Source organism: Trachurus trachurus, assembly GCF_905171665.1.
Source record: "Trachurus trachurus genome assembly, chromosome: 16".
Taxonomy (NCBI): Eukaryota; Metazoa; Chordata; class Actinopteri; order Carangiformes; family Carangidae; genus Trachurus; species Trachurus trachurus.
Genome location: NC_139902.1, coordinates 34,711,999 through 34,726,137, shown reverse-complemented (window position 1 = coordinate 34,726,137; position 14,139 = coordinate 34,711,999). Strand labels below are relative to the sequence as shown.

The following is a 14,139-nucleotide window of genomic DNA, read 5'->3' as shown; positions in this document are numbered from 1 at the left end:
CAGCTGAGCAGCCTAGGGCAGGCTATTCCCTCAGCTGAGCAGCGTAGGGCAGGCTATTCCCTCAGCTGAGCAGCGTAGGGCAGGCTATCCCCTCAGCTGAACATCTGCAGGCGGAGACTCAGAGAGAAAGTAACAGCAGCTGATCAGCGCATCCAGCTCCACTGGACTGTCAAAGTAAAGGTGATGCAGCTGTAAAAGAGTTAAACAGTGAAACAGCGGCATGATGAAACTCTGAACAACCTGGTCGGGACCAGTTATGAGCTAAGCATCAGTTACCATGGGTTACCCTGAAAGCTTTAGACTCAACCACCAACATACCTCGCTACAGTCTCTTCTCTGTCTCTCTTCACGCTGCGCCGGTGGGGTGCGTCCACGCTCAGCACGACGTCTGAACGGAGCGGAGCCCCGATGAGCCCCGCCCCCGTGGGCAAACACACTAAACAGCCTCAACGTCATCTTGCAGCCTGGAGCTGAAATCAGACGCACCCCTTTAAACCCCCCCCCCCCCCCCCCCCCCCCCCCACTCTCACTTCAGAGTGAGACCCATACAGTCTATGAGTGAGACGTAACACCGGGCGCAGAAGGAGACAGTACGGCAGCATCTGAAGGTGCCGACTGACCGGCCGGGACACACTCTGGACTGTAAACAACATGTAAAGGGAGGATGCGCTCGCTTGTTAGTTAGGCAGCTTCATGAAGCCCTGACCTCTCCTTCGCCCCCTGGTGGTTGGCGGACTACTGGTTGAGAAAGTGTTTGATTTGATGCAGCACAGCCCGTTTTTTATGTTAATATCGTGGCGATCATCTTAATTTAATCGTGGCAGCCAAAATCGTGATCGTGATTAAAATTCGATTAATTGTGCAGCCCTACTTCTGATATAATAGTCTGTAGACATCATCATCATTCAACTTTTTCACATGGTCTGGTGTTAATAAAGCAAACTAAAAATCGCAAAAATAAAATCAAGAATGGGTATCGAATCGAATCGTGAACCACCCAAAGATTCACATCCCTAATAAACACAAATGCAGATTTTAAAAAAAGCTCCTTCTCAATAAAAGCCCCTTCACAATAAAAGCCCCTTCACAATAAAAGCCCCTTCACAATAAAAGCCCCTTCTCCTGAGCTGACGGACCAATCAGAGAGCAGCGTCTCTCCCTGAGCTGAGCTGACGGACCAATCAGAGCTCTCCGATCGTCTCACCGTGGCGTGGCGTTCCTTGCGTGTCTTGGCGGCGAGCAGCACGCCGTGGTAGACGTCGTCCAGCTCGGCGTGCACGTTGCTCAGCGACGCGTTGGGGTTCCTCAGCGCCGCCGCCGTCGCCATGACGTCGTCTCGGTCCAGCGCCTCGTTGATGGCGATCACCGCCGCGTGGACTGACGGGGAACAGAGAGGGGGGGGGGGTTACCATGGAGATCACTGTGGTCCGAGGCTCTGGGCCAATCACAGAGCAGCTCTCTGGGTCTGAGGCTGTGGGCCAATCACAGAGCAGCTCTCTGGGTCTGAGGCTGTGGGCCAATCACAGAGCAGCTCTCTGGGTCTGAGGCTGTGGGCCAATCAGAGGGCAGCTCTCTTGGTCTGAGGCTGTGGGCCAATCACAGAGCAGCTCTCTGGGTCTGAGGCTCTGGGCCAATCACAGAGCAGCTCTCTGGGTCTGAGGCTCTGGGCCAATCAGAGAGCAGCTCTCTGGGTCTGAGGCTGTGGGCCAATCACAGAGCAGCTCTCTGGGTCTGAGGCTGTGGGCCAATCACAGAGCAGCTCTCTGGGTCTGAGGCTGTGGGCCAATCACAGAGCAGCTCTCTGGGTCTGAGGCTGTGGGCCAATCAGAGGGCAGCTCTCTGGGTCTGAGGCTGTGGGCCAATCAGAGGGCAGCTCTCTTGGTCTGAGGCTGTGGGCCAATCACAGAGCAGCTCTCTGGGTCTGAGGCTGCGGGCCAATCACAGAGCAGCTCTCTGGGTCTGAGGCTCTGGGCCAATCAGAGAGCAGCTCTCTGGGTCTGAGGCTGTGGGCCAATCACAGAGCAGCTCTCTGGGTCTGAGGCTGTGGGCCAATCACAGAGCAGCTCTCTGGGTCTGAGGCTGTGGGCCAATCACAGAGCAGCTCTCTGGGTCTGAGGCTGTGGGCCAATCAGAGAGCAGCTCTCTGGGTCTGAGGCTGTGGGCCAATCAGAGGGCAGCTCTCTACCTGCAGCCTCGTCCACCGACAGCTCATTGGCCAGAATTCCTCCGATCTTGTTGAACGCCGGCATCTGAATCCCGTATTTATCCAGCTCCCGCTTCATGTTGGTGATCTCCTCCTCTGCACACAGGAAGCAGACTGTCACAATAAAGCTCCTTCACAATAAACCTCCTTCACAATAAAGCTCCTTCACAATAAAGCTCCTTTCATAATAAAGCTCCTTTCACAATAAACCTCCTTCACAATAAAGCTCCTTCACAATAAAGCTCCTTTCATAATAAAGCTCCTTTCACAGGAAGCAGACTTTCACAATAAAGCTCCTTCAAAGTAAAGTTTCCCTCACAGTAAAAGCCCCTTCACAATAAAGCTCCTTCACAATAAAAGCCCCAGAGTGTAGGTGAGTATTTACCGGTGAACTTGACCTTCCCGTAGAGGTCGTGGATCTGAGGAGCCAGACCCAGACGGTACAGGTACAGACTGCAAGACAGACAGACAGGTAAAGAGACAGGTGTAGAGACAGGTTAGTAGTAGACTAGTAGTAGTAGTAGTTAGGGCTGTCAGTTTTTATAAAAATGAGGATCGAACTGTAACGGTTTCAGTGTGAGGGTGCGTTTAGGTTTATGGTCGGGGTGCCAACCAGGTCTCTCTCCTGGTACGTAAGATCTTTATATTATTTTGTTTTTGACCTAACACACTTTATACCACACACATATATCCAAAACCCCACAAAAGCAATACACACACAGTGTACAGCTCAATTAATCAACCAAAAACCAGCACTTGATCAACATAAACAACAAAAAACAATCTTTGCAATGCAGCAATCCAATAATCAAGTCCAACGCAAAATCAGTTCAATAATCAATGTTCAGTCTTTTATTTTGAAAGGGGAAAAAAGGAAGAAGAAAAAAACTCTTCAAAGAAAAAAACCCTTTCTGGAAACAACACAAAACCACAGGCCGAGTATAAGGAGGAAAAAAAACCCTGTTAACGCAGGAGGGAAAAAAACGACTCGGTACCTGGGAGGACAGTCAGTCTAGTCGGGTCTGTCTGTCTGTCTGTCTGTCTGTCGGGGTGAAGCCTCCGCGTCGGGAGGAGGGTTCCAGGCGGCGGGCTGCCGGTGTTGACGGTGGAGGAAGGAATCCGCTCAGGCCGCGGTGGTGAGGATTAACACTCACGTTAACGGGAGGAGATCCAGAGATCCGGAAGACGGGATGTCGGTGTTGACGGCGGAGAAGGGCTCCATGCAGGTAATGCGGCGAGGATTAACGGCTCACTTTCTTTCTACCGAGCATAGGAGCTCCGACGCAACCGACCCACTCTCTGTCATCCAACCCGCACAGTGGCAGAGGCGGAGATTTAAAAGACCGGCGCCATTAGTGTCGGGACGAATCGGCGCCGCACAACGCACAGAGGGCGGACATGAGGGCGTGGACAGCCGGGCTGTCACACTCCTCCCCCCCTCAGAGAAGCCTGCACATAGGAAGGCTTAATTTTTCTTCCCCCCCTTGTACACAATGGAGGTGGAGAACCCAAGAAAATCCTCTTCGTCACTGTCGTCCTGGAATATTTCGAGGATCCTTTCCCGCTGCTTCCTATCCAGCTCCTCAGCGGTGGGGAAGCATGGCTTAAGCTGGGCCATATTAACAACGCGGAGGTCCTCTCCCGTGTCCTCCAGGACAACCTCGTAGGTTAGAGGTCCAACTCTTCTGATCACCCGATATGGACCTTTCCATCGTGGAGCCAGCTTGGCTGTAAATGATTTATCAGCCTTTGAATAAGGGTGAGTACGTAGCCAGACACGATCACTCTCAGTGAAACTTCCTTCTCTTCTCCCTTTGTCATAGTTTTGTTTCTGTCTTTTCTTTGCCTTTTCCAGGTTGTTTTTTACAAGTTCCCGGAGCTCAACAATCTGGTTTGCGGTGGTGTAAGCAGGGGAGTCCGGATCACACAGCTGGGGACTCAGCTCAGCATCCATAGGACCCTTCAGACGCCGGCTGAGGTTGAGCTCTGCGGGGGTGACTCCTGTTGCTTCATGTACTGCTGAGTTTAGTGCGAAACGGAACTCAGGTAAATGTTTGTCCCAACTTTTGTGTTTTGTCCCCACATAAGAAGCGATCATGGCCTTGAGGTTGCGGTTTATCCTCTCCGTCAGATTCGTCTGAGGATGGTAAGGTGAGGTCCTTTTCCGCTTGAGGTTCCAGCGCTCACAGGTTTCCTCAAAGACAGAAGACACAAACTGTGGACCTTGGTCAGACAGGATGAAGGTGGGAACCCCCCAGCGAGTCAGAATCTCCTTCCTGAGAACCTGGGATACTGTCTCCGCAGTAGCTTTCCGAAGTGGGAACAGTTCGACCCATCTGGTGAAGTAGTCTACGAACACAATGAGGTAAAGATTACCAGTGGAGCTCCGAGGGAAAGGACCCATTAGATCTACTCCGAGCATTTCCCAGGGTTCATGCACCATTGTTTGCTGGAGTTTACCCGGGGGTTTCCTGTTCTCAGGTTTGTGCAGCTGGCAAACCTGGCAACATCGCACATGATCCCTCACATCCAAACTCATTCGGGGCCAATACACCAGGGCTTGCAGCCGTTTATAAGTTTTATACCTCCCAAGATGGCCAGATAGAGGTTCGTCATGATAATGGTGGAGAAGCTGTTGACGGAGGGGGGTTGGTATGTAGATTTGGTAGAGGGTTTTGTGGGGTAGCTGCACCACTCTGTACACTTTATCCTCCAGAACAGTGAACTTTGTGGTTGGGTTTTCCATGATTTCTCCTGTCTCCATTATTTTTCCATACAGGTCCTGTATGCCAGAGTCCTCTTGTTGGGCTTTCCAGATGTCTGCGTCGGTGATGTGGAGGGTTTTGGAGGTGTCCCTCTTGGACCGTAGGACAACAGCACAAGTGGCAGGCTGGTTGTGAGTATCATCCACTGGTGCTCGTGACAAAGCATCTGGTACGGTGTTGTACTTGCCTTTACGGTATTCCACCGTAAAAGAGAACTCTTGGAGACGCAGTGCCCACCGAATAAGCCGACTGCTAGGCTTTGGGGTTTTAAAAACCCACACCAGAGACGAATGATCAGTTACCACGGTAAAGGGTCTGCCTTCCAAATAGTACCTCCATTTCTCCAGAGCCCAGACAACAGCGAGACACTCCTGTTCCGTGGTGGAGTAGTTGCGTTCCGCCTGATTCAGGACCCGGCTGGCAAAGGCGAGGACCTGCTCTGCACCCAATCCAGTTTGCTGAGCCAAAACAGCCCCCACGCCAACGTCACTGGCATCGGTGTATACAACGAAAGGGAGGGTGAAGTCGGGATGACCCAGCACTGGTGAAGAAACCAGATGTTGTTTCAGCGCTTCAAAAGCTGCCTGGCAGGATGGTGTCCAAATGAACTTAGCCCCCTTTCGTTTCAGAGCGTTGAGTGGTTCTGTCAGCTGGGAGAATCGGGGCACAAAGCGATGGTACCAGCCAGCCATACCCAGAAATCTTTGGAGCTCCTTGATGTTCCTGGGAACAGGAAAGTCTTGTACTGCTTTCGTCTTTTCCGGGTCCACCTCCACTCCAGCAGAAGAAACGACATGTCCCAGGAACTTGAGTGAGGTTCTGAAAAATTGACTCTTTTTCATGTTTACAGTGAGGTTAGCCTTGCGTAACCTGTCCAGAACTGCTTGGATGTGGAAACTGTGTTGCTCAGTGGTAGCAGAGTAGATGATGATGTCGTCCAAGTAGACAAAACAGATCTTCCCTCGCAGGTCTCCAAGCACAAGCTCCATCAGCCGTTGAAAGGTTGCTGGGGCGTTTTTCAACCCGAAAGGCATTACCTTAAACTGATATAGGCCAAGGGGACAGATGAAAGCAGTTGTTTCTCGGCTGTCTTCATCCATCTGAACCTGCCAGTACCCACTGTTGAGATCGAGTGTGGTGAATACTGTTGCTCCGGCCAGAGATTCCAAAATTTCCTGTAAGTTGGGTAATGGATAAGCATCCGTGTGTGTGACAGTATTGAGTTTCCTGTAATCCACACAAAACCTGAGTTTCAGGGTGTTTTTCTTAGGGACCAAGACCACTGGAGCAGCGTATGGAGAGATGGATGGCTCGATGATGTCTTTTTCCAGCATTTCCTCTACATGTTCTTTGATTACCTGGAGTTTGGAAGGGGAGACACGGTAAGGTTTTTGCTTAATGGGTAGTTGATGAGTGAGGAATATTTTGTGTTGTAAAACTCCAGTACAGCCTAGCTTCTCTGTGCAGACATCTGAGTTCTCCTTGAGTTGATATAACAGGGCTCCATGCAGGTAATGCGGCGAGGATTAACGGCTCACTTTCTTTCTACCGAGCATAGGAGCTCCGACGCAACCGACCCACTCTCTGTCATCCAACCCGCACAGTGGCAGAGGCGGAGATTTAAAAGACCGGCGCCATTAGTGTCGGGACGAATCGGCGCCGCACAACGCACAGAGGGCGGACATGAGGGCGTGGACAGCCGGGCTGTCACAGAACGAATATCGAATGACCTGTAATTCGTTCGGATATATTCGAATATAAGCCCCGCCGCCGCCGCCACCGCCACCGCCACCGCCCCTGCTGCGGCACACAGTCATGGTGTTTTATTTTGAAAATTGACCGGATTCTCTCATTGTTTCATGTTTGACTTCCTGCCAGACTTGACGCGATCGCTCGCGGCTCTCGCACAAAATAGACCAGACGCCGAAGCGACCGCTGCCGGCCGCTGCCGGCCGCGGAGGTGCACGCCGCGACACCACATCAGCGGTTAATACGAGCACAGAAAGGAAACTGATTCTGCTTCTCGGCTCTTTGCGGCCCTTCCGCGTCCGGTGCCTGCATAGCGCCGCGGAACCGTAAATAGAGAATCTCTGCTGCAGCCGACGTATCGAGCAGCTCATTACCGCTCCAATATGAACTTTTCACCCCACATTCAAACAAATATTCGAATGTGGAATAAAAAGTGACAGTCCTAGTAGTAGTAGTAGTAGTAGTAGGTAGTAGTATTTGTACCTGAGAGCGTGTATACAGTAAACAGCTCGGGGCATGTTCTTCTTGTCGTACACGTCTGTAGTTTCTGGATGGAAGATCTGAAAACAACAACCACAGCTGATCAACCATCACAGATCAATCAGATTGATCAGATTGATCTGTAGATATAATATTAATATAGTATATATATACAGATATATATCATATTGATCAGTAGATCTTCTAGATCTTCTAGTAGATGAAGTTATTGTAATGAATGGTTGAGTACTGACAGATGGCAGCCCCAGCGTCGTCATGGCGTTCCTCCAGTGGTTGATGTTGTCAGTGTGACGGAACTGGAGACCTACGGCCTAGACACACAGAGAGAGAGAGAGGTGATTATAGATTATTGACACACAGAGACAGGGATTATTGATTATAGATGACTGATACGTGGAGCTGTATGTGTGTATGTGTGTGTGTGTGTATCAAGGTTATTACCGTTAACGAAAACAAACGAAATGACGAAAAAACATTGTTGTTAACTGAAATAAATAAAAACTATAATCAAATGTAAAAACGATAACTAACTGAAACTGTTTATTGTGATAAACTGTTTATATGTAGATAAAATTCCCTTTGTTTTCCTCTTTGTCAATTTCGGATTGATATGAAATCGGTTCAGGCTGTTTCACTGGAGCAGACACTCGGGATCGGTTAGTAGGCTAATGCTTAATTACTTAATTGTTGCCCTTTGTTTGTCTTTTAGGTTGCCTTTAACATCTGGCCAGGGCCAGCGGAGGAGAACTAGCCTTGTTGGCTAACGCTGGCCCACTGACAGTTTATCTCTAAACTCTGTTGATTAGTGGAGCACTGTGACACATGTTAGTAGCTGCATCCTGTGTGTCTGTGTTTATAAACATTTAAACGAGCGCCAGGTGGATTGTTTATGAAGTTAACGAGCTCTGGCCTGAGGATCAAAGAGGTTACCACGGCGATAGGGCCCCCGCAGGCTGAGACAGACAGAAACATGGAGAAAAAGAGCCATTTTCTGCCTCTGCACCGGTCTCACAATTAGGCTTAGGGTGAGAAAACGGTAACTCCTATCAGAACAAAACACAGATCAACGTTGCTCTAAGGACTTACTGAAAATGTTGGTAGGATTTGGTGTTTCTACAGTAAATATTTTGGCGACGCTGGCAGTTTTAAAACATCAGTCCGTTCTGCTTCTCTCAGAAAATATTTGTATTGGAGTCAATGAGGAGCAGAGACAGACGTGGCCGCACTTAGAGGCTCAGAGTTTAAATTCTGTAAGTCACTCTGATATTTTGAGCAGATGATATGAGAGATAACAAGTTTGTCTTACAAATTCAGAAAAAATCATGTGTGTAGAGTGTAAATTGTGGCCGGGCCGAGTGTGGAAAGAGAAATATGAGAAGTGGAAAGAGAAAGGGACCAGTGCTGCAGGGATAATGAAATGAAATGAATGCTTGCAGAGCTCTATGGTTGAAATCGTGTGTGATGTTTATCCTCGTATTGATTAAACCAGATGCAGTTAGACTCGGTCCGAGCCCGTGCAACCGATTAGGTTGACTAGACCTGACCGGCCCGTTGAGAACTGAGATGTAGCAGCCCATACTGATCCATGAACATCTGGGAGCTCAGAAGAACAGACAAGCTGCCCACTCAGAGAGCAGAAAGACTGTGTGTGTGTCTCTGTGTGTGTATTGTGTTACCTTGTATCTTAGCTGCTCTGCATCATAGATCTTCTTCAGAGGAACTGTCTCTGGAGAGAAGCGATGTCCCAGTTTGGCCAGAACGACTCCGTTCCTCAGAGCTTCCTCCAGCTCCACGGGAGCAGGGAGCTCCGCCCCCAGACACGCCTCCATCCACCTGACACACACACACAAGCATGGAAATAAATGCTTAGACTGCTACAGATTGTGTTAAACATGTCCTTCTCCAACATTAAACCATCTCATCAGGAGATGTTAACACTGAAGATGTAAATTAGCACAGCAGCAATGACATCATGTAAAATGTGGTGTATTAGACCAGGACCAGGACCAGACTGACCTCTTGGCCTCCTCCAGCCTGCACAGGTACTGATAGGCCACGTTCTGAATCCTCTGTTCATCCATCTGCTCTGCTGTCAGACGCTCATCTACACACACACACACACACAGTTAACATCATTACACACACACACAGTTAAAATCATTACACACACACATCTGAATCATCTACAGCAGCAGCTCCGTGTTTCTAGTTAACGACGTGGAAACATCTCGACACACGTGAACAAACATATATATACTATATACACACACTATATATCTTTATTTCAGACTCAGGTCCATAGACAAACACAACAACAGACACACAACACAGACAATAAAAGAGAATAAAACTAGGAGTTAGTGTAAAGTTAAAGAGTCTCCAGAAGAGAGATTGATCCCTGATGGAGCTCCAGTTGATGTGGGTCAAACTGTTTACTATCTGGTTTATTCTGAGGCATCGAGCCCACACATACATCTATTCATCAGGTTTCTGAGTCGCCTCAAAGTCCTTCTAGGGTTAGAATATATACAGTACAGGCCAAAAGTTTGGACACACTCAATGCATTTCCTTTATTTTCATGACTATTTACATTGTAGATTCTCACTGAAATTCCACTAATGAACCCTGACAAGGCACACCAGTGAAGTGAAAACCATTTTCAGGTCAGGTTCACCTCTTGAAGCTCATCAAGAGAATGCCAAGAGCAAAAAGCAGTAATCAGAGCAAAGGGTGGCTACTTTGAAGAAACTAGAATTGGTGGGGTCAGAGATAGAGGAGGAGGAGGAAGAAGGAGAGGAAGAAGAAAAGAAGAAAGATAAGACAAAGAAGAAAATACATGTTTTTAGTTATTTCACACTTTTTTTGTTAATTCCACATGTGTTCATTCATAGTTTTGGTGCCTTCAGTGAGAATAAAGGAAACACATTGAATGAGAAGGTGTGTCCAAACTTTTGGCCTGTACTGTATATATAAGGTCTCTGGTAGCCTACAGCATTACAAGTGTTGACATGTGCATTAAACATTTCACTGCCACTCAGCTATCCAGGTCTTTTATTTAAACTCTTAATGCATCATCATAAGCAGCTGTAGTAGTTTGATTCTGCTTTAACCCACAGCTGTGGTTACAGAGAGGTTCTACAGGAGCTTTCAACTGAGATATCATCACCTCATCTGTACAAGAATGAAGAGCATTAGCCTGCACATATTAATATCATCATGTCAGACAGACAGATTCATTGTCATTGCAAATAAAAACACAATGAAATTCGGTTTGTAGCATCACATCAAATCAAATCAAAAAGCAGCTTAGAAAGGCTCAGTGCAGTTTTAAACTATTACATAAATAATGCACAGGTATGTTGCAGCTGTATTGTTCACCAGGTGAGTGATTGTGTGTTTAATGAGAATGTCATGTCCTGTGTGAGGAAGTGGAGAAGGAATGTGACTCTTCCACAAGGAGCGAGTTTAAAAACAGGAAAAGCCATGTTTGGTCCTGATTGTTTGGTCCTGATTGTTTGGTGCTGATTGTTTGGTCCTGATTTTCTGTAGCGCTGCAGGTCAGAACAATGTTAACGTTAGATCTTATCAGACCTTCAGCTGCTGCTCAGAGAGAACAAACAGCCAAATCATCCTCACACAGCAGAGAAGCTGTTGGAAAACCTTCTTGTTCAACCTCTACCAAAAAGATTTACTTCCTGCATCATGTATGAAGCCTTTGATGTAAACTCAAACTATTCCACTGACCACATACGAACTCGAAGGCAGTGGTGTGTCTCATAGGGGAGGCTTAGATCTTCTGTCCTGTGTTGGTTTTGAGCCAACAGGTCACACCTGGGAGTTATTGAGCTCTAACGCTCATATTTACTGTATAAAATACATTAAAAATTCATATGAAATATAATATAATAGCCTCCTCTTTGACACACACCTGTTTTATTGCATTTAAACACATTTACTATTTTCTATGAATTTTTAATGTATTGAGAAGGAGCGAATGTCTGTCAAATATCCAACTTAAAACTAACTTCACTGCCGTAGACAGAAGAGGATACTTGGACAACAATCATAAAAAACACATGAACCCTTCTGAGCTGTAATAATGACAGAGAGAGACTCTATACACCTGTGATGAGAGGCAGCTCGGTCTCAGCTCCTCTGACTGTAATAAATGTGACAGGGAAACTGGTACCTATATGCACATATGTTCTGGAAATGCTCCAAGATACACATGTTTTGGGATGAGGTGAAGAAAGAACTGGACATAACTGGGACCTGTCACCTCTTCAGTGTGTTCTGACGGACAACACAACAACCAACCACAACACAAAACTCATCAGAATACTCTTATACAGTATATGGCAAGAAAAACTATTCTGGATTCATAAAGACACTTCTACATTGGATGATTGGTACAAGGAGCTAATGAGTATGAGTATAATCCCTTTGGAAAAACTGACTTATATCCTTCATGATAACATGGAGGGTTTTACAAGGATATGGCAACCAGTCTCTGAGCTTCAATATCCCTCACTGAGTGACATGGATGACATGGTGGTGTGTTTATGTGTTTAATGTAGGCTGTATGTGTGTTTGTAAGCTGTTACTGGCTTAGTTATGTTCATTCATAACTGTTGAGCAGCTCCTGATGCTACAGAGAAACTCATGGTTCTGTAGAAACTAACTTATATGTAAAGGACAATATGGTCTGGTTGAAACTTAATAAGAAGAGAGAGAGAGATAGAAAGGAGAAGTTGTTGTTGTTTACAGACCATAATAACACTAAACAGCACGTTGATGTGAAACCATGGAGATGACTGGCTCAGTAAACACAGTGTAAACAAACATAAACACAGTGAAGAAGCAGAAACTCACAGCGGTTCGTCTCCGCAGCTGAATCCGCCATGTTGGCCGTTAGCCGTTAGCTCCGTTAGTGTCCGTTAAACTCAGTTAAACTCAGTTAAACTCGGTATCGATCCTTTAGATCCTTTAGATCCAATCGATCCTATCGATCTGTCGGTGACTGAAACTCTCTGATGTCTCGCTCCTCAAACCGTCCTCTCCTCTGCTGCTGTGCGCGAGCTGCTGCTTCCTGTCCGAGGTTTGAAAACTCCCGCTGCTCTCTGATTGGCCGGAAGGGGAAGCTTGTCGCGGTGCATTGTGGTCGGTGTAGTTTCTTCTCCACAGTGAAACAAACAGACGAACTTTTAACAGTTTAACCAAAGATATTCATAATGGTTTATAAACCGTCTTTGGACAGTTGAAACTTCAACTAAACTAACTAGAAACTAGAAGCGACACGTCATAATTACGTCATTACTGTGTTGGTTTTATGGGTTTTATACTTTTATCACAGAAATCCCTAAAACTATGAAAAGATATGTATTGTACTTCCTGGCATTTAATGTAATTTATTTTAACAGTGATTATTACACACCTATGTGTTGACATGACAATATTTATTTATTTTTGTTTTGTTTAGTTTTCTTCATTTTCTACTTATTTGAATGAGATCCTGCTGTATTTATTTATTTTATTCATTGTCTTTCTGAATGTGAAACAGCTCTCGTGTTGTGTGTCAGTGTTTGACACTTTTTGTACACTTGAAAGATAATTTTTTTTTTTAATCACTTAATTACCCGCCTCCACCGCCTGGTCCTGTTGCCATAGCGACCGAGTCAAACTCACCAGGCAGGTGGAGGTGAGCTGTGTCAGACGCTGCCCGTGTGTGTGTGTCTCTCTGTGTGAATGTGTGTGTCTGTGTGTGTGTTGTGTTGATCGTCTCAGTTGCAGTTTGACTCTGAGGATGCACGAGCTTCACCTGCGGACTGGGACGGCGCGTGAGCCCTCACCTGTCCGGTCCAGGTGAGCGGCGTTAGCCTCGTTAGCCTCGTTAGCTCCGTTAGCTCTGCTGCTGTATGTCGTCATCATGTCCAGTTTAACCTCTACAACCTGAACACGTGTTGGGCATCTCCCAGATTTAACCTAGAGCGCGGTGTCAGACAAGGCTGCCCGGTCTCTCCGTACTTGTTTCTTATCTGCACTCAACTACTTTCAGATTGTATCAAACTCAGCGACCTGAAAGGTATCACTATAGCTGAAAAAGAAATCATAATTAGTCAGCTGGCTGATGACACCACTTTATTTTTAAAGGATGCTTCTCAGGTTTCAGTAGCCGTTGACATAATTAAATCTTTTTCTAATGCCTCTGGGCTCTGCTTAAACATCACTAAGTGTGAACTGTTGGCTCTCAAAATTTGTAATGTTTCCTCTATCTCTAATATTCCTGTGAAAGATTCTGTAACCTATCTTGGCATAGCAATTAACAAAAATCAAAGTACTAGATGATCTCTGAATTTCAACCCAATTATAGATAAGGTACAGAAAAAGCTTTATTCATGGCTTCAAAGAGACCTGTCGATCAGAGGAAGAATCCTGCTATCTAAAGCAGAAGGCATTTCCCGTTTGACTTATTCTGGCCTTTCTCTTGATGTGAACAAACAGACTGCTGAAGCCATTGATAATATGTTGTATAAATTTGTATGGAGAAATAGGATTCATTATATTAGAAGGTCAGTTCTAAGGAACTCATATGAACACGGTGGTATGAATTTTCTTGATTTTTCAACCCTAAATAATACCTTCAAAATAAATTGGATAAAACAATTTCTTAAAAACCCATCCTCAACATGGAACTTTATCCCAAACTATCTGTTTTCTAAACTTGGTGGCCTTAAATTAGTTTTACTTTGCAACTACAACATTGAAAAGATTCCTTTAAAGCTATCTAATTTCCATAAACAGATGCTTCTTTCTTGGGCCTTAATTTACAAGCACAATTTCTCACCTCACAGATACTACATCTGGAACAATAGAGATATATTATACAAACGGAAAACTTTATTTTTTGAAAACTGGTTTGAC

General features: G+C 46.2%; 2 protein-coding genes across 2 annotated transcripts in view; both read right to left on the bottom strand.

The window, feature by feature from the left end:
• iqgap3 (IQ motif containing GTPase activating protein 3) overlaps positions 1 to 12,245 on the bottom strand; it is a 55,190-nt gene extending 42,945 nt beyond the window's left edge. The window contains exons 1-8 of the mRNA XM_083989282.1: positions 12,091 to 12,245; positions 9,235 to 9,322; positions 8,895 to 9,051; positions 7,452 to 7,529; positions 7,201 to 7,277; positions 2,589 to 2,656; positions 2,186 to 2,299; positions 1,205 to 1,377 (exon numbers count right to left, since the gene is read on the bottom strand). Of these exons, the coding sequence (XP_083845408.1) occupies positions 1,205 to 1,377; positions 2,186 to 2,299; positions 2,589 to 2,656; positions 7,201 to 7,277; positions 7,452 to 7,529; positions 8,895 to 9,051; positions 9,235 to 9,322; positions 12,091 to 12,121 (786 nt within the window). The 5' untranslated portion in view covers positions 12,122 to 12,245. The remainder of the gene's footprint in view (positions 1 to 1,204; positions 1,378 to 2,185; positions 2,300 to 2,588; positions 2,657 to 7,200; positions 7,278 to 7,451; positions 7,530 to 8,894; positions 9,052 to 9,234; positions 9,323 to 12,090) is intronic.
• Positions 1 to 14,139, bottom strand: part of pmvk (phosphomevalonate kinase) — a gene marked incomplete at its 5' end in the record, with an annotated part of 187,148 nt that overhangs the window by 112,148 nt on the left and 60,861 nt on the right. The gene's annotated exons all lie outside the window — the stretch shown is intronic.